At 47.3% G+C, this 19,741-nt stretch overlaps 2 protein-coding genes across 2 annotated transcripts; one reads left to right on the top strand and one right to left on the bottom strand.

The window, feature by feature from the left end:
- Positions 1-1,821: 1,821 nt before the first annotated feature.
- LOC310873558 (uncharacterized protein) lies at positions 1,822-9,013 on the top strand. Its single transcript, XM_083786015.1, has 3 exons — positions 1,822-2,089; positions 4,905-4,953; positions 7,014-9,013. The coding sequence occupies exons 1-3, from the start codon at positions 1,936-1,938 to the stop codon at positions 7,723-7,725; spliced, it is 915 nt and encodes a 304-aa protein (XP_083642141.1). The 5' UTR covers positions 1,822-1,935; the 3' UTR covers positions 7,726-9,013.
- A 7,062-nt stretch (positions 9,014-16,075) lies between these two features.
- Positions 16,076-19,027, bottom strand: LOC310873782 (E3 SUMO-protein ligase ZBED1; the record flags this gene model as incomplete). Its single annotated transcript, XM_083786335.1, has 3 exons — positions 16,076-16,153; positions 17,270-18,157; positions 18,329-19,027. 3 exons carry the CDS (start codon positions 19,025-19,027, stop codon positions 16,076-16,078), a joined length of 1,665 nt encoding a protein of 554 aa, XP_083642461.1.
- Positions 19,028-19,741: the final 714 nt, after the last annotated feature.

Below are 19,741 nucleotides of genomic sequence, written 5' to 3'. Positions count from 1 at the left end.
CAGTCATTGATCGCTGTTTTCTCTTTCCACTGAGCGTATAATGTGGCTTCTATATATGTTTTTGTGTGACTTACATCTTATGCAATACAAACACTGCAATGCTGCCAGCCAAACAAATTCCCTTTCTTGTTTTTGCGGGGGGCTTTGTGTAGACCTTGTTGTGACCTTTGTAGATCTGATATTTATGCGGTCACACAAAAACATAGGAGCCACATTATACGCACAGTGGAAAGAGACAAGGAGTGATGACTGCAGTGAGGGGGCAGGTATAGAGCATCTGTTTGTTCAGGTTCTGTTTGTTGCTCAGTGAGAGTGAGCTCTGTGCGTCAGGCGCTGATAATAGTTTGGGATGTTTGAGCTCAGTGGCCTTGTGAGTGTCCGCCCTGAGACTGGGAGGTCGGGGTTCGATCCCCGGCCGGGTCATACCAAAGACTCTAAAATGGGACCCAGTGCCTCCCTGCTTGACACTCAGCATCAAGGGTTGGATTGGGGGGTAAGTCCCTGCGACATACTAGCGTCATGTCCAGGGGGTGTACTTGTACATTAAGCTGCCTCACGCTACAGAAACAGGAGATAGGCTCCTGCCCCTATGGGCCTCATGGCTACAGAAACAGGAGATAGGCTCCTGCCCTATGGGCCTCATGGCTACAGAAACAGGAGATAGGCTCCTGCCCCTATGGGCCTCATGGCTGCAGAAACAGGAGATAGGCTCCTGCCCTATGGGCCTCATGGCTCGGCAAGGCTACTTACTTACTTATGTTTGAGTGGTGCAAACACTCCAAGGAACAGCAATGTCCGTGTTCGCCTATGTATGTGTTGGTTCATGAGCACCAGTATGACTATGACCACCGTACCAGTAGGGGCGCTGTTGTGCCAGAAACAGAAACAGAGAGAGAGATAGTATTAGTGCTGCACTGTCTGTTGCCTGCTAATGAGAGAGAGAGAGAGAGAGAGAGAGAGAGAGAGAGAGAGAGAGAGAGCGAGAGAGAGAGAGAGAGAGAGAGAGAGAGAGAGAGAGAGAGAGAGAGAGAGAGAGAGAGAGAGAGAGAGAGAGAGGAGGAGTCTGGCAGTGTGTCGCGGGTTCAACTCCCGATCCCAATGATGGACCACTGCATGTCTTATTCCCCCCCAATGGGAGAGCCCCCATTCCCTGTCAGCCTACTACTGTCCCTCTAGAAAAATATAAAATAAAAGGTCAAAGCCACAACAAAGGTTTTGATATCGTATTTCATATTTCTTTTGATATTCAGTTAGTTTTAATTAGTTAGTTTTAGTTTTAGTTTTTTTTTCATACTTCAAAAAGTTCAGAGTAAGTATATAGGCCGCTATTGTGTAATACAAATTCAACAAAAGATACTATTTAAAAATATTTAGATTCAGTTACTGTTGTTAATGAGAAAAGCCTTGGACAAAATTACATTTTATTTATTAAAAGTAGTTACATAGTGAGGCTTGAAGGGAGCAATATAGAGCACCGAGCGAAATACCACCCTGAACTGTGGAGGGCAGTAATACGCAGCAGCGTCAACACTGCCGGAAACCCCAATAAAAGAAGAAGAAGAAGAAGAAGGAAGGACGGAACCAGAGTAATATAGTAGGAGAGTGACGACCCCCTAGCGTTGACGCGTCCCCATTGTAACAATGGAATGCGGAAGTGCTCATTCTATCTCAATGGGATAGTTCCAGCCATAGGAGCAATGTTTGGAACTAATAGGCACCTGCTTTGCGGCGAGATCAAAGGGTGTCGCTACTCCTCTCCTACTCTACACTCTGGAAGGAACGTCGTCGACTGCGGAAGTTGTATGCGTTGCCAACTTGTTGTTTATGTTGGACGAGCGGCAGAGAAAAATACAAGATAAAAAAACAACTAGTTTAATAGTACGTTTGGTTTGAGTCACCAAACAAACACCGTTGTGGCTTTTCTTTTACTGTTTTATGGAAATAATGGCCGACATAGAGACGTTGCGGCTGTTCGTCAACGAACGCCTGTCCGCCGTGGCTGAGGACATACTGGCCGTGTTTGTCAGAACCATAGTGCAGTACCAGCAGCACATAGAGCTGCTGCAGCGACCCAGACACCCGCCACCAGGTAAAACATTAATACACGTTCTACAAAGGTTTATGGTTTAACAGAACCATCGTGCGACCCAGACACCCGCCACCAGGTAAAACAATACACATTCTACAAAGGTTTATGGTTTAACAGAACCATCGTGCAACCCGCGACCCAGACACCCGCCACCAGGTAAAACAATACACATTCTACAAAGGTTTATGGTTTAACAGAACCATATAGTGCGACCCAGACACCGACACCCGCCATCAGTTAAAACAATACACATTCTACACAGGTTTATGGTTTAACAGAACCATATAGTGCGGCAGATGGCTTCTTGGTTAGAGTGGGTGACAATATTATCACACGAAAAGATCAAATTACCTACCTAGGTTCCATCCTGGAGGCCAATCTTTCCGGTGATAAGATGGCCACCAACGTAATCAAAAAAGTCAATCAAAGAACAAGATTCCTTTACAGGATCTCCTCACTGGTCAGCAAAAACACCTTGAAGACCTTAACAGGAGCCCTCGTACAAGGTTTCTTTGACTATGCATCCACCTCTTGGTACCACAGCACCTCAAAGGCCCTTAAAACAAGGCTCCAGACCTCCCAAAACAAACTGGTCAGGCTCCTACTTGGCCTCACCCCCCGAACCCACCTCACCCCTGCCCACTTTGACAGGCTGGGATGGCTTAGGGTCGTCGACAGAGTACAGCATCTTGCAATGGGTCTGGTCCACAAGATTCGATACACCACCAAGATACCCATGTACCTGTCTAAATACTTCCTTAATGTAAACGAAGTCCACACCCACAACACCAGAGGGAGTGCAACAAACCATGTACAACCCAGATTCGGCACAAACAAGGGACTAAATTCTTTTCGCTCCTATGCCACCAAAATGTGGAACGCCCTACCAACAGTCATTAAGACATGTGAATCCCTTGACTCCTTCAAAACCGCTCTCAAAGGGCACCTACGGATGGCTGCAATTCGAAACTGGCCTCTGTAAAATCTGAATCCCCCCCACCCCCCCCACCCCATTTCCCCTCACTGTATATTGTATCTTTTCCCTTTTTTGCTTCCCATATGATGAATTTAGCTACATAGAAATGTCTATTTGTATGTCTCTAAATGTTTGTATGTCTTTAAATGTTTTGATGAATTGAACAATGTGGACCCTGTTGTAAACAAGTGTAATGCTTAATTGGGTCGTCCACTCACAGTTGACAGTCTTTGTATTGAGTTTGTGCTTAAAATGTACTGTAAATTCTACAAACTGTTAATAAATATTTCAATCAATCAATCAAACCCAGACACCGACACCCGCCATCAGTTAAAACAATACACATTCTACAAAGGTTTATGGTTTAACAGAACCATATAGTGCGACCCAGACACCGACACCCGCCATCAGTTTAAACAATACACATTCTACACAGGTTTATGGTTTAACATAGCTCTGGTCCATAGCCTTCTCCTGCTTCTCCTGCAGGAGAAGGCTATGGACCAGAGCTATAGGTTTAACAACATAGCTCTGGTCGACTGGTCCATACTCCATAGCTCTAATGCCTTTTCAGAGCTATGGACCAGTGGTTTTCAACCCTTTCAAAGTCAAGGTCCATTAGTTATTCTGCATTTTTTTGAGCCACGGACCACCATGTGATGAGATTTAGCCTCTCAAAACTAAAGAACATTTGGTTACGGTTGGATAGGATTTTGTCCACAATTCCATGCTGTATTGATGTTGGCACCATTAGGAGAGATAACAGGCAAACGTTGATCAAAATATCAATTCTTCTACATTCTCTAATTGTGTAGACTTATTGTAAATTAAGTATTTCAGATGTTCAACAATAATCTATCTCTTTAGTCTCTAGAGAGCAGTCTATCTCAATAGATCTAATAAAGGGTCCATTTGGTTACCTTCATTTACCACTGGTTGAAAACCACTCGTTTAACAGAACCATAGTGCACTAGTACTAGCCCCCACACATAGCTGTGCACACATAGCTGCTTCAGAGACCCATGCAGGCACCCGCCATCAGGTAAATAATACACAGGTTTTGATTGATTGATTGAAATATGTATTAACAGTTTGCAGAATTACAGTACATTTCAAGCACACCTCAATACAAAGACTGTTAAGTGTGAGTGGTCGACCCAATAAAGCATTACACTTGTTTACAAGAGGCCAGGGTTCACCTTGTTCAATTCATCAAAGTTTATGGTTTAACACAGTGGTTCCCAAACCTTTTCATGTCAAGGACCCCCAGTTTGACATGCATTAGTCTATGGACCCCCAATTTATATTGTAAAAGCAATGTCAATTTAACCCTGAGAGTTAAATTGACCCTAACGGGTCCATTTGGTTCCATTTGTACACTCAGAGTTACAGACCCATAAGGGTCTATTTGGTTCCAAACTATAATTTAGCTGGGGGCCCCCTGGAACTCCCTCTAGGACCCCTGGGGGTCTCCGGACCCCACTTTGGGAACCACTGGACTTTTAACAGAACCATAGTGCAGTACATTCTACACAGGGTTATACGTCTATGTTCGGGCTATTGCGATAGCCTGACCGATTATAGCGTTATTTATTTATTTACACAAAGAGAGAATCAGTATCACTATGTATTTTGTTGGGTTTCATGAATCATTTGCTTAAGGTTACTTGCTTTCCACCACTGGTTGTTGGTTTCATACCACAGTTACCCCTCATTCCCTGTAGATGGGGTCATTGGCATCCTGGAAGAGATAACTCCCATTTTGATAGAAGTGTTTCATTATAGCAGTGGTTTTCAACTTTAACTGATTGCTTTTCATCTCGTTTTCTATTCCACTAGATTTCCTCCCTGTATGCATAGCGGTCGTTTCCACTGAACAGCAAGAGAGGTAGGCCTGTATTCCTTGTAATAATTAATTCATAATTATCAATTTGTCTCATCGCAATTATTTGAGATAGTCTCAATTTATTTTTGCATAATCGTCAATCGTTTCCATGTTGACAAAATGTCCATAAAATTTCAAAAATAGCAGAAATGGCAGATCTACGAGTTATATTTACACGTCGCTCAACTATTTCCGCTATTTTGTTTAAAAAAATAAAAAAAGGTAAATGGAAAGAGAAAAATGTTTAAAATGATTACGGTAAGGCCAAGCAAAATAAATGATTGGTCTCCGGTTGCCGACCGACTCTATTAAATATGCGTGACCCATTTGATTTTATTGGCAAATCCGACCGAGTCACTCAGACCAAAAAGGTCTTTATATATGGATATATACAACAAAACGTAGCCTACACCTGCTCAAAAACAAAGTTTTTGAAGTTTTTTAACGACGTACTCGACTTATAGGCTACCACGAGAGAGAAGTCAGCTTCACCATCCCGGAGAGCACTACGGGCGGATTGACAGTTGACGTTACTGTGTACTGGTTTGTCTTGCGCTGATTTGAATGAAAACACTGGCGTGCAATTATACTTTATATACGGATCCCGACAACAGTGTTAGATAGATACTTTATTTGTCCTTTCGGAAATGTGTTTTGTGTACAGCAGTCATCAGGATATACATAAAACATATGCAAACAAACAGATCACACAGTACATAGACAATAAAGAAACCAGGCCACCAGTCATAGTTCCAAGAGGCATCACATCACACATTATGCACCGAACTGAGATGGGGCCTGCTTGTTCATAAGTCCTATACTTATGGGAACAAACGATCTTGAGGCCCTAGCCTGCAGGGAAGGTACCATGTACCATCGCCCTGATGGTAAAAGATGGTATTGGCTGTGTAACGGGTGTGTGTTGTCCCTAGTAATAGCTTTCCCCTTCCTGAGTACCCGGGTCTCATACATTGAGGTCATACTCTCAAATCGTACCCCAGCTATTTTGCTGGACACGCTGATGATTTTATAGAGTTTGTTCTTATTAACCAATGATAATGAGCCATACCATGAAACAAAACAAAATGCACACTCCACAAATGAAAAAGTGCCATAATATTTTTTCAACGTTATACTGTCTCAGTCTGCGCATAAAATGCAGCCTCTGCTGACCTTTCTTATAGATGGAATGAGTGTTGGAATTCCATGTCAGCTTGGAATCAATCGTTGTACCCAAGTACTTGTATTCCTCCACAATCACTACCCCATCCCCACCAATGACTATTTCCTGATGTGCATGAGCACCAGTTCTAAGGTCCAATATGACCTCAGATTCAGCTGGTGTTATCCCATATAAAGAAGAGGGCAAAGTAGGAGCTGTTTTAAGGGCATTGAGTGTCGCGCCTTAATATTCCAAGAGACAAGACTTTTTTCTCTCTCACCCTCTACTGCAGCCGCAGTCTGTAGGGAACCTCTTTCTGTCTGTCTGTCCACATGTATGTCTGCCTGGCTGGGTCGGGTCTCTCGGAATGTCACAGATTTGTTTTGGATTTCGGAACCATTTTTTTGAACCCATGAGCTCTACTGTGTAGTGTGTGTGAGCTAGATAGCTAACGTTAGCTATGTTTTTGGTCTTTTAACCTGTAGCACTAGCTAGCTATACTCGGGCAAATATTGAAGTTAATAAAAAAGAAGCCTATCCATCATTGCCGTAGAGAAAAAAATAATACTGTATATATTTTTAAATAAAAGAATGCGACCCATCCTTCCGCGAAAAAATAAAATAAAATAATATAGTAAAATAAAATAAATTCCCTACCGACTCAGCCCAAAAATGACACAAATCATTTATTTAGCTTGGCCTAAATATGTCAGTGATGTCTATTTTATGTATTTGTCATGTCTGCCCTGTATGCAATTTGTGATTACGACGCCTAAAAGGCAAACAGAAATAATGTAACATTCCAATATGTAATGAAAGAAAAAACAACCCACAATTGAATTGTCAATCGCAATTATTTGTGTGACAATTAATCGGCAACTTAAATGTGTAATCGTCACAGCCCTAAAGAGAGGATCCCCTGTTTGGCCCAGGAGGAACCACCAGAGCCTCCGCAGATTAAAGAGGAGCTGCGTGAGCTTCAAAGACCAGAGGAGGAGGTGGATGCGTCAGCAATGACGTTGCGAGCAGTGAAAAGTGAAGACGAGGGTGAAAACCGAGAGACGACGGAGCCTCTGGCCAGCACCTCGGTCGAACACGTGAAAACACAAGCTGTGGACAGTGTGGAGGACTGTGGAACATCACTACCGATTGCTGTTGTCCAGCTCCTCTCTTCAAACTGCTCTGAATCTGACACCGAAGACAGTGACGAGTGGGAGGAGAGCGACGTGTCTTTTAACTTACTGAAATCGTACAATAATGTGCAGAGCGACATGGAAGGTCAAAAAATGTCTTTGAGCGACACCACGCTGTTGTTACAGGACCTGAAATCGTCGAAACAACAAATTCATCCCTTCGGCTGTAGAGTTTGCGGCAAAAACTTTAACCACTATGGACGTCTTAAGACACACATGAGGACTCATACCGGGGAGAAGCCCTTCAGCTGTACGGTCTGTGGTAAAAGTTTTGGTCAGAATGGAAATCTGAACACGCACATGAGAATACACACGGGCGAGAAACCGTTTACTTGTATTGTTTGTGGCAGGTGTTTTAGTCGAAGTACTCATTTGAAGACGCACATGAGGACACACACAGCACACAGACCCTTTCATTGAAGAGGAACACATTGTCACATTCGCTTGTGTTTGGGACCCGTTTTCTCAAGTGTGTGAGATTGGGGCTGAATGGCTCCAGGTCTGAAATGAGGGCATGACCATTAGGTTTTGGCAATTGACCAAAAATATATTGAAAGAAATTGTAATTTAGAACCAATAACCTATATAACCGTGCTCATGTAGGTTCATTGAATAATAGAGAAGCAGGTTGTCTTTTCTTGATTTTATTTGTATTTTTATAATGTATCCAGTGCCGTCCCTAGGCACCCGCAGTGCACCACGGTGCAGAGGAGGCACCAAAATGAGCCGTGCCATAACTAAATGATGAATTATTTAATCTAAAATGTAAATGGTGCATTTGTATAGCGATTTTATCCAAAGCGCTTATAGATTGTGTATTACACACACACACACACACACACCGATGGCCGCGGAGGAAACCATGAAGGCACCAACCTGCACATCGGGAGCAATTAGTGGTTCAGATTCTTGCTCGAGGACAACTAACTCTGGGGGAGCTCGGGATCGAACTGGGAACCTTGCGGTGCCTCTACCAGCCAATTAAAATCCACCACTGAGTCACTGCCGCCCATGTAAAATCTAAAACAACTACAAAAAAGACACCATATATTGTATATACCACATATATATTATTCTTAGGGCAACCAAATGACCAGCAGTGGCCCTGAAAATATCAACGAATTGACACAAACAATTTCTAATAGATTTGGTCTATTTTATAGTAGACCAAATCGATTAATCTAAATAACCACTTAACTGCAACATAGTTGCACAAAGGTAGTGTACAAAAATAGTTGATCTTGACGCATTGCGGATCATTTTCACCCCTAACGCGTTGCAAATCTGCTTAGCCACTAGACTAGACACACCTTCTTTGGCATAGAATGGAAGTGAGCGAGAGGCCAATATTTGTAACTTAGAATTGCTATTCTGCTGCAAGCATATAATGCATTGTGAGCTTGTAGATCAGCTATTTTAGGTAAAGATATGTGGTATAAAATAGGAGGGGGCCTAGCATAGATCCCTTGGGAATCCAGTTAACTAAGTATAGGATTTCAGTGGTTGTAGTAGAGGTTGCTGTTTATTTGTTTATCTCTACAGTTTTACCGTAACATTTCATTCATACACTACACTACAGGATTGCACTTTAAAAGCAGAGAATGGTCAAGACTTTTGTTGCTCAAAGTGTAAATTGGCCTGTACCCTGACTGACACCTGCTATTGTCTGCTTAATCTCATTTTGTTCTTAATAAATATTTTTGTTGTATGTGTTGTGACCCCCCCCCCCTTTTCCATTGCCATGACAGTGATAGAAGTCATAGATACAAAAGCGCAGGAATCACTACATTTTACAATCTCATAGTCAATATGACCATATTTCCTAGTCCCCTGTTTTACCTCCTTTTTTTAACTCAGCAACAGATCATAAACTTCAATAATAAACTTTATTTATATAGCACCTTTCATGACATACAAATGCAGTGCAAAATGGTTTACAGGGCAGAAAAACAAAAACATAAATGGCATTAAAACAAGCAAAAACAGAGTAACTAACAGTATAAAAACGATAGCAAACTGCATAAAAACGGCAGCAAATCAGGTAGAACATTGAGTACATGAATAATAAGAACACGAGTTCTATTAATACAGCTTCGCAAGGCTGCTCACTTTTTGGGAGTTGACGCCCCCTGGCGTAAACACAGAAGCACTACAAATAAACTCACAGACTTTAGGCTGGGACTTTAGACGTGATGACGTTGAAGACCCCGCCCGCCGGGTGCACCTTATAAGCGTGCCTCAGCGTCACGTCTCCATTCGTTATTCTCTTCTCACGTGTATAACACGGCGCTACGAAGTCTCCCTCACGGATGAGTATCTGATTTTTTCCACAAGGACGAGAAGCCTTCTCGGTACCGCGGAAACTGCTTATCCCAGAGGCTTCAAGAGGAAGAAAGTCGGTGAGTCCACTTTCTTTAACTAAGTTAACATTAACTTGGAGGTAATTCTTTATTACCTGTGTGACGGTCTGTACCGTGGCTAGCGACAGCCAGGTTTCTGCTTCCACACAAACTTTCACGGACCTAAAGGTCCTGAACGTGTGAAGTGCCAGGAGCGGTACGCGCCCTTCCTTGGCTTCCACACGTGTGGCGGCTTTAGCGGTGACTTACAGCCCGCTCCAGCCACACACAACGTCCCGCGGCTCTTCCAAGCCCGCGACGGTGACTTGAACAGCTTAATTTATTCTGTCTCGAACGTGTGAAGAGCCGGGAGCGGCACGCGACCCTTCCTTGGCTTCCACACGTGTGGCGGCTTTAGCGGTGATTACTAACAGCCCGCTCCAGCCACACACTACGTCACGCGGCTCTTCCAAGCCCGCGACGGTGATTTGAGCAGCATAATTTTATTCTGTTTAAGCTTCCACGCTGTGTGACGGTCTGATAAGCTATCTTAGCTTTCTTTCAGCTTCCACACATACGTCCCGTGGCTCTTCCAAGCCCGCGACGGTGATTTGAGCAGCATAATTTTATTCTGTTTAAGCTTCCACGCTGTGTGACGGTCTGATAAAGCTATCCTAGCTTTCTTTCAGCTTCCACACATACGTCCTGTGGCTTTCACAAGCCCGCGACCGCGTGGCCCTCGAACGTGTGTGCGTGTGAAGAGCTACGAGCGGTGCAACCCTTTGTTAGCCTCCACACGTGCGGCGGCGTTAGCGGCGGCTATTAATAGCACGCCCTTGCCGACACACGTACGTCTCGCGGCTTTTCAAGCCCGCAACGGAGGGGTAACCTAGGCAGGATATAGTAATATTTCTGTTTGGCTACCACTTTGTGTGACGTCTCTGATGTGTGACGTCTCTGATAGAAGCTAACAATAGCTCTATTCTCAGCTTCCACACGCACGAGGCGTCTTATGCGGTGAGTGGCAACACCCACTGCATCACTGTAACGTGACAACCTACCAACTCGGCGCCTACAGGCACGCAGCCTCGTAGGACTGGTTATTAGAATTTGAGGTTACTTACGTAACCCAGGTTCGTAAACCGGCGAGCCTTGTTTGTGGCTTGTTTGTCCACGTATTTCTTGGCTTTACAAGAAAAAAGTGACGATCCATTCGCAGCAGCTAGTGATAGCCCTGTCCTAGCTTCCACTTTTACGTGGCTGCCTACTAACCTGAACAGCACTTAGTGATAATACTGTTTGGTTTCCACGCTGTGTGACGTCTCTGATAGAAGCTAACAATAGCTCTATTCTCAGCTTCCACACGCACGTGGCGTCTTATGCAGTGAGTGGCAACACCCACTGCATCACTGTAACGTGACAACCTACCAACTCGGCGCCTACAGGCACGCAGCCTTGTAGGACTGGTTATTAGAATTGAAGGTTACGTACGTAACCCGGGTTCTTAAACCGGCGAGCCTTGTTTGTAGCTTGTTTTGTTCACGGATTTCGTGGCTGCCTGCTAAACTCGGCCCCTCTTGCCTTGTTTTTTGCTTCCACGTGCATCTTAGCTTCTAAGATGTCTGAGTCTCCGACCAAGGCCCGTCGTCGACGCCGTCGCGCCCTAGCGGACGCGGCCCACGCCGTTGCAACATCTATTGCACGGAGGGCCTACAACAACGCTCTGAGACAAGGAGCCAGGCAGTGGTCCGCCGACATGGACGCTCCACTCCCCGACGCCCCCGACGTTGTCATTCTCGCGGATGACAACGCGGACGTGGTGCAGGCTCCAAGAGTGGACAACGCTGAGATGGACTCTGGGGAGTCCTCACCTCAGGACTCAGCATCCTCCTACACCTCCGACAAGGGGGAGGATGATGGGGAGAGCAGCGACGAGAGCGACGCCGAGGTGGCAGAGCCGCCTCCGGTCGTCACGGCCGCTCAAGCGGCCGTTGTCGCCGCCCCCATTGCAGCGCCAGTTGCTGCTGGAGTTGCATCGGCCGACACCGTTGCAGCTCCGACGGCTCCAGCTGCTCCGGCTGAACCGCAGCTCCACTATGACAACACTGACATAGTCGATCTGTTCAAGAAGGCCACGATCCGCTGTGGTCTGGCCTGGCCGGCCAGTCTTGAACCTCCGGTGGCTAAGGACACCATATGCGAACAGTTTCGCAAGAAGATTCAAGGCAACCCAGCGAAGTCCCAGGCCAAGGCTGAGATCCCCCTCGATGACGGGTTCCTGAAATCCCTCATGCTGTCCTGGGGACAGCCTTACTCGGCTTCCGCCTCCCTGGGCGGAGGCATGAAGCTGCTGGACTGCGCGGGACAACGGCAGCTTGGCCTCGAGGCCATGCCGCCGATGGACAAGTCCTTTGCCGGGTGGCTCATGGGTGTCAACCCCAATGTCTTCCACGAGGACCCGGACTTCTCCTTGCCTTCGGACAAGGACGACTCCAAAATTAATAAGGCTGCCTATAAGTGCGCCTCAACTGCGGCCAGAGCACTGAACGCCGCGACCCTTCTGCAAGGGTCCGCGTCTCATGTCCTGTTGGAAGCGGGAGACGAGCCTACCCCCGACGACATGGCTGAATTGAGGCGCCTGCACCTTGAGCTCCTCCGTCTCACTCAGGCCCAGACAGAGATGGTGGGCGGAACTATGGCGAGACTCCTGGTCCTCGAGAGGGCCAGGTGGCTGGAGCTGTCCCCCAAAGTGGGACGTACCCCTCTGAAACAGAAAGTTTCCACATCGACACTCTTCGCGTCCATGCTCGAGGAGATGCGCTCCCGCGACGGACAGACGAAGAATGACACGGAGGTCATCGGCGCCTGTCTCCCGGCGTCTGGAGCACGACCCAAGCAGGCTCAGCCCTACAGGCCGACCTACGAGCGCACCATGGACAGGGACAATCGTTCCAGGTCCAGGAGGAGCGCCTTCAAGGTCCCCGCTGCTCAGAGGGCTCCGTCAGCGGCGTCCTCAGCTTCCCGCCCACCTCGCAGCCGCAAGAAGACCGACAGGCCCAAGCGCCCCTCGGCTTCTCCGGCCGGCCGCCCCCGCAAAGGGGCCACGGCAAGAGGGCCACCTGGCGGGAAGGCGAAATAACCAGACCTGCCCCACGGGGAGACATCGGACACTGTCTCCCCCACCCTTCCCCGAGTTTCTCTGAAGCGCAGCATAGTGGCCACGGGCCTCATGTCGGAAGCGCTTGGTGTAGGCGGAAAGAGGACTTGTTTCTTGGGAACAAATGTCTCTCCAGTTTTTTCCGTGCCACCACTTTTCTTAATAAAGCAGTGTTCTCTACTGAGAACCGGTCTTTTGAATCGTCACTCGAAACTCAAGGGGATGGGCCAGCAGCCCGGGCCCTCGAGGGGGCCCAGGGCTGTCGGCCGAAATACAAGTGTAACTGCCGTGGACACAGCCCCAGAGCCCCAGGTCCATACTGCAGGACAGAGGCCCCAGGCCCGGGTTCTGACCGAAGGAGGCGCCGCTCCACCACAAAAAGGTGCGGAGCTGGCTTCAACCCCTCTGGCACTGTGTCTACAGGAGTGGAATCGTTGTGGTGTTCATCCGTGGGTGTTGAACACCATCTCGAAGGGTTACAAACTACAGTTTGCCAGAAGACCTCCCACTTGTGGGAACGTTCTGTTCTCGCAAGCGAGTGGTCAGGCAGCCGAGGTTCTCCAGGGCGAGATAACGTCTCTCTTGGAGAAGAAGGCTATACGTGTGGTGCCCATGGAGCAGAGCAACACCGGGTTTTACCCCCGCTACTTTCTCGTGAAGAAGAAAGGGGGGGGCATGCGGCCCATTCTAGACCTACGGGCTCTGAACGGCTATTTGAGAGCGTTTCGCTTCAAAATGCTCACGAGCAAGGCTCTGCTGCGCATGATGCGTCGAGGGGACTGGTATACAACTCTCGATCTCAGAGACGCGTATTTCCACATTCCCATCTACCCACCACACAGAAAATTCCTGCGGTTCGGCTTCAAGGGACAGATATACGAATATCTGGTCCTTCCGTTCGGACTGTCACTGAGTCCAAGGACTTTTGTGAAGTGTACACAAGCAGCCGTCGCCCCGCTGTGTCAGAGGGGCGTTCGGGTAGCAATGTACGTGGACGACTGGCTGATTTATGCGGACTCGGCGTCAACACTGCGACTACACACGAGTTGGGTGGTAGATCACTTGACGTCTCTGGGTTTCAGCATAAATTACGCCAAGAGCGCGTTGGTGCCGACGCAATCGATAGATTACATAGGCATGACTTTGAACGCTGTGTCTTTCACGGCGCGTCTATCCGACGAGAGGATCCGCTCTTTTCAGTCGTGTCTGGCGCTGTTTCGGACGGGCAACAGGGTACCGTTCCGAACCTGTCAGAGATTGGCGGGTCTCATGGCCTCTGCAATATCCGTTGTTCGGCTAGGCAGATTGTACATGAGACCATTTCAGAGGTGGATGCAGTCACTGGGTGTAAGACAACACCGTTGTCATCAGCTCGTGAACGTGTCGGTGGGTTGCTTCGAGGCATTACGCCAGTGAAGAGGCGCTCAATTCCTCTCGGAAGGCGTGAGTATGGGGATGGTCGTGTCCCGGAAAGTACTCACGACGGACGCCAGCCTGTCTGGGTGGGGTGCCACCCACGAAGGCAGGACGGCCAGGGGGGTATGGAGTGGCAGCATCAGGTCTGCCCACATAAATTACCTGGAGCTGTTGGCGGTAATGTTGGCGTTACAACATTTCGAACGTTTCATCAGCGGTTCCCATGTCCTGGTCAGGACGGACAACACAACAACGATGTGCTATATCAACAAGCAGGGGGGCCTACGGTCCACCAAACTGCATGCGCTAGCACACAGACTGACGTTATGGTGCGACGAGCACCTTCTTTCGGTCAGAGCCTCCCACGTTCCGGGACTCCAGAACACGGGAGCGGATCTGTTGTCCAGGGGCCGATACCTCTATGCGGCTTGGTCACTGCACAAAACAGTGGCCAGACAGTTGTGGGAGAGGTTCGGCGAGCCACGAGTGGATCTGTTTGCGTCGGAAGAGAACAGCAAGTGTCCTCTGTTCTTCTCCATAGCAGGGACGGCTCCGCTAGGTTTGGATGCCTTGGCGCATCGTTGGCCCCAGGGCCTACTTTATGCGTTTCCCCCGTTGTCTCTCATCCTTCCCACGTTGGAGAGGGTGAGGACACAGCGCCTGTCAGTAATCCTGGTGGCCCCAGGATGGGGCTCTTGGAGGTCAGACATAGTCCCTCTCCTGTACGGTCGGCCCTGGCAGCTTCCGTTGCGCAGGGACCTATTGACCCAGGCGGGAGGCGAGATATTCCACCCACGGCCAGAAGATCTAGACCTCTGGGCTTGGCCCGTGAGAGGTTGAATCTTGGCGCGGAGGGTCTTCCCCAGAGCGTCATCGACACTATTCAGTGTGCGAGGGCGCAGTCGACCAGGGATGCTTATGATATGAGGTGGCGGTTGTTTGAAGACTGGTGTTCACCGGCTCAGGTTGTGCCATTTCAAGCACCAGTAAGGGTCGTTCTGTCGTTCCTCCAGGATCTCTTAGACAAAGGCAGGGCCTTTAGTACTGTCAAGGTGTATCTGGCTGCTATCTCAGCCTGCCACATCGGGTTTGAGGACAAGACGGTGGGCCAGCTCCCGCTGGTGCGCCAGTTCATGAAGGGGGCTAGCCACCTTCATCCGGTGACCAAGTCTCTGGTCCCCTCGTGGGACCTTGCTTTGGTCTTGGACTCTCTGTCCCGGCCACCGTTTGAGCCCTTGGAGGGTTTGAGTATGAAGCTATTGTCGCTGAAGACAGCGTTGTTATTAGCTTTGGTGACCGCTAAAAGGGTCAGTGATATCCATGCTTTGTCCACGAGTGCGGAATGCATGAGGTTCAATGGGGATGCAAGGGTGGTCATTAAGACCAATCCGGCATTTTTACCTAAGAACCGCCTAGCTGCCCCGGTTCCGGTGGACTTGGCGGCGTTCTGTCCGCCCCCCTTTGCCTCTGAGGAGGATAGGAGGAGGCATAACCTCTGTCCGATAAGGGCATTGAGGTTGTATTTGGACAGGACTAAGGTGACGAGGAAGACTACACAACTGTTTGTCTCCTGGGATCCCAAGACTGTGGGACTGCCTATCTCAAAGGTTAGGCTTTCCCAGTGGATCGTGGAGGCTATAGAGCGGGCCTACTCTGGTAGGGATATGGTGCCTCCCGTAGGGTTGAGAGCACATTCCACGAGAGGTATGGCATCATCCTGGGCCCTCTGTAGGGGGGTCTCTGTTCAGGATGTTTGTTCCGCTGCGAGTTGGGCGTCGTCTTCCACCTTTGCCACCTTCTATAGACTGGATGTGACAGCAGCGCCAGTGGCGCATGCGGTCCTGGGCGTGGCCTCCAGTTAGGTGGAGAGACTTGATTCCCCGCGGGGGACGTTGGTCTTCTCCAGGGCGTTATGACGGTTGTTCTGTCGGCCCCTCTTAGGCACATTGCAGACTTAGGTCTGATTGGCCTTCCCGTTGGGGTGCAGTTAGGCTTGGGCGATATTGATTTTTTGATATCGATATTGATAACGTGATTAATACCGCGATAATCGGTATTATCGATTATTAATAAAACATTAAAAATATCACAGTGACGGGCTGAATTTCCCCATAGAGTGCCGTTTCTTGTTTTGGCCACTAGATGTCAGCAGCGGGCAATGTAAAGGCCTCCGGACAGTGCGTTATAGTGGTGTCACAGCGCGACAAAAACATTTTAATATATATATATATTATATATGAGTCAAGGACAAATGTATGATGTACCAACCAAGATAATATTTATTACATTATGAAACCTCTCGACCTGAGTTCAAAAATGTAACTCTTCATAGCAGTGCAAATACTGTGCGCGAGTGTGATTATAGTCTATGACCAATCAAAACACAGTAGGCCTCAGACCTGTATAACCTCGTTAAACTTATACAAACATCGTCTTGTAAGTTGTAATTTTGTAAACAATCATTAAATGACCTTAAGACATACGAGTGCAAATATATAGTAGCTTATACTCTGTACTAGGCTGTAGCCTTATTGCAAGAACAATAAACAAGAACAACAAGAAACAAGAAAACTCTTAAAATAAAACTGTAAAATGCAATTATAATGCCAACAATACAATCAAATGACTATAGAGTGCAAATACAGTAGCGTATACTGTAGCCTTAGTGCAAGTCAAGAACATAACGAAATAAACTCAGCTTAGCCATCTGTTTAGCTAAATAAAAAATATATAAAACAATGCAAAATAGTATCACAGTAAGTTGTCAGGAAAATACTATACCTTGCTCATAATAATGTCAAACATCTTATTTAAGCCTAGCCTTCAGTCACTTTGGCTACTTTACTTAATAATAAAATAAAACAGTATATAGCCTCTTACAGGCTGCCTGCAACAGGCCGCGGCACAGGCCCTTCGCCTGCAGCCTAATAAAACACAATGGCTGGCTGGCCGCTCATCTTAAAAGAAAACAAAATGAAAAAATAATTCTAATGAAAGCTAGGCCTACTTATTTAGCTCAGCCGTTTTTTGCCAGAAAGACCAGCATATTTACCATATCTGGTTTGAGCAGAGAACGCGACGGGGTAACAACATTCCCAGCCGTGCTGAATACACGTTCGGATGGCACACTAGTGGCGCACGCACACAAATACTTGCGGGCCAAGCGCGACATCATTGGGAAATGTGTCTGGCCATAATCTTTCCACCACATTAGCGGATCTTTGTCGCCGTGGATCACCTTTTCCTGGCCATATTTGAACAACTCCGCAGCTGCTCGCTCCTCCACCGTGGTGGCGACATCACGTCCTTCATCCGTTACCTGCTGGAGGAGGCTGCCCAAAGACTGTCTTGCCTTTTTCTGGGGGGGTGACGGCGGGGGAGGAAGAGCAGGCTCTTCTGCGGCCTCGCCGGCTTCATCGCCTCCTGTGGCTGCTCTGCCTGCGTTGTTGTCTTGCTGGATCTCCTCGTCCGCTCGCCTCTCTAGACTCACAATCTCGATCTCCAAATGGTGCTTTGTGTCCTCCAAAGCGGAATCCCTGCTCTCATAGCCCCCACGATAACGAGGATCAAGGAATGTGCATTTGCGAGCAAACTCGAGCACTTCTAAACCATATTTTGCCTCGAGCTTTGTCAGGATGCCTTTCTTTATGTCCATGGTCAAAGCAACATCCTCCGCCTCTGGTTTCAGCGTCTTCTCTCTGCATAACTTGAGCATGGGAAGGAGAGCAGAGCTGGTCACGTAGTCTTCGGCAGATAAAATATCAGTGAAGTCTCCGACTGGTTTCAGTGCCTTGAAAACAGCCGTTAGGACGTCGACGTCTGACCAGTTGAGTTTCAGCTGGGTTCTTTTGTCGGCTGCCAGGACTGGTATGATCGAATCTGTGTGCGCCAGGAAGCGCTCTACCATATCAAGTTTAGAACCCCAGCGTGTGGCGCAGTCCTGTGTGTAAAAAAAAAAAACACACACACACATTTAGAATTAATATAGCCATAGACAAACATTAAACCTGTGTATATTAGGAGGGGCTAAAAATGCTTGCTTAATAATGCCTTGCCAACATTCATTTCATAACATTCTATTATACTTAATGGGATATATTTATTTTATTACCGTTTTTAGAGCCTGTGTTTTTTTCCCATTGGACGACTGATGCTTGGCTAGTTCTCTCTTGCGGATCCAACTGTGTGAAAAGAGAGCGGCGATGCAACGGACATTGATCAGTCGAGCCTTCACTGTCTCTTTCTGCTGATTCAGTGTGTTGTTAACAGCTAAATTAAGATTATGCCCGAAGCAATTTATCCATGGCCATTTCAGATCCCTGATGGCGGCGACGATGTTGGCACCGTTGTCTGTGGTTATGGCCGTCAATTTGTCTGCATCAAGCTCCCAATTCTCCAGTGACTCTTTGAGTGCATTTGCTATATTTTCCGCCGTATGGTTTTCTGGGAGATAGCTGGTCTGGAGACTTCGGGACACAAGTTTCCACTCAGGTGTAATTGTGTGGAACGTCAATGACATATACGGTGCCATATTTCTGGATGACCACATATCAGTAGTCAATGCATAGTTGTCGGCTCCTGCCACAAGCTTTTGGACTTCACATTTGACCTCGTTGTACATTGTAGGGATTTCTTTCTTTGAAAAGAATTTGCGTCCAGGCAGCTCATACTGGGGATCAAGTGTGTTCAGCATATTCTTGAATGACTTTTTCTCCACCGTATTGAAAGGACGCATCTCTTTTACCAGGTATTTTGCCACAGCGCGGGTGCATTCTTTCCAACGGCGACCATCCCGTTCATATTTTCTCATTTTCGAAATAGAATTTTGAATTAATGGTTGTGCAGCAGCAGGTTGCTTAGCTTTGGAGGGAGCTTTGGGCTTTGTTGTTGGGGAGTCTGTCTCGATGAGTCTGGCATACACTGCGGGATGATTCTTCTGCAGGTGCACTTTCAAGTTTGTTGTATTTCCGCATTTTGCTTTAACGTCTCGCATACAAAGCTTGCAAACAACGACATCAAGGTTTTCTGGTTCATCACCTTTTTCATTCGGCTGGAAACCGAAATGCTGCCAAACAGCAGTTGTATTTCCAGATGATTTCTTTTGAACTAATTTACTAGGACTCGTTACTCGCTTTACCGGCGCCATGGTTCCTGTGCTTTCCTGGGCGGAGGCGGTCCGACAAAGCTGCTGTCGCCTCGTCGCCGTAATTCACCGTCAGTGCCAGTCAGCGCATGGACAGTGACACTAAGTTATTAGGCAAATTATAGTTGTTTAAAATGAAATACTCGTAAATTCATCACACAGACACACACATACAGTAATTTAGACGTTTATTAAAAAAAAAAAAAAAAAAATTATAAAATATATTTACATGACGATAATATTCGGTTTCGGTATTATTTATGAACTCCGCGATATTACAGATATTGATTTCAAATATCGCGGTAAACGGTAATATCGATATATTGCCCAAGCCTAGGTGCAGTAGTCCTGTTGAGGGACGTACTGTGGTCCTTTGCTCAC

This window comes from Protomyctophum parallelum (genome assembly GCF_964188405.1).
Source record: "Protomyctophum parallelum genome assembly, chromosome: 16".
NCBI lineage: Eukaryota > Metazoa > Chordata > Actinopteri > Myctophiformes > Myctophidae > Protomyctophum > Protomyctophum parallelum.
The sequence above is the reverse complement of the archived record's forward strand: the minus strand, read 5'-3'. Positions and strand labels throughout refer to the sequence as shown.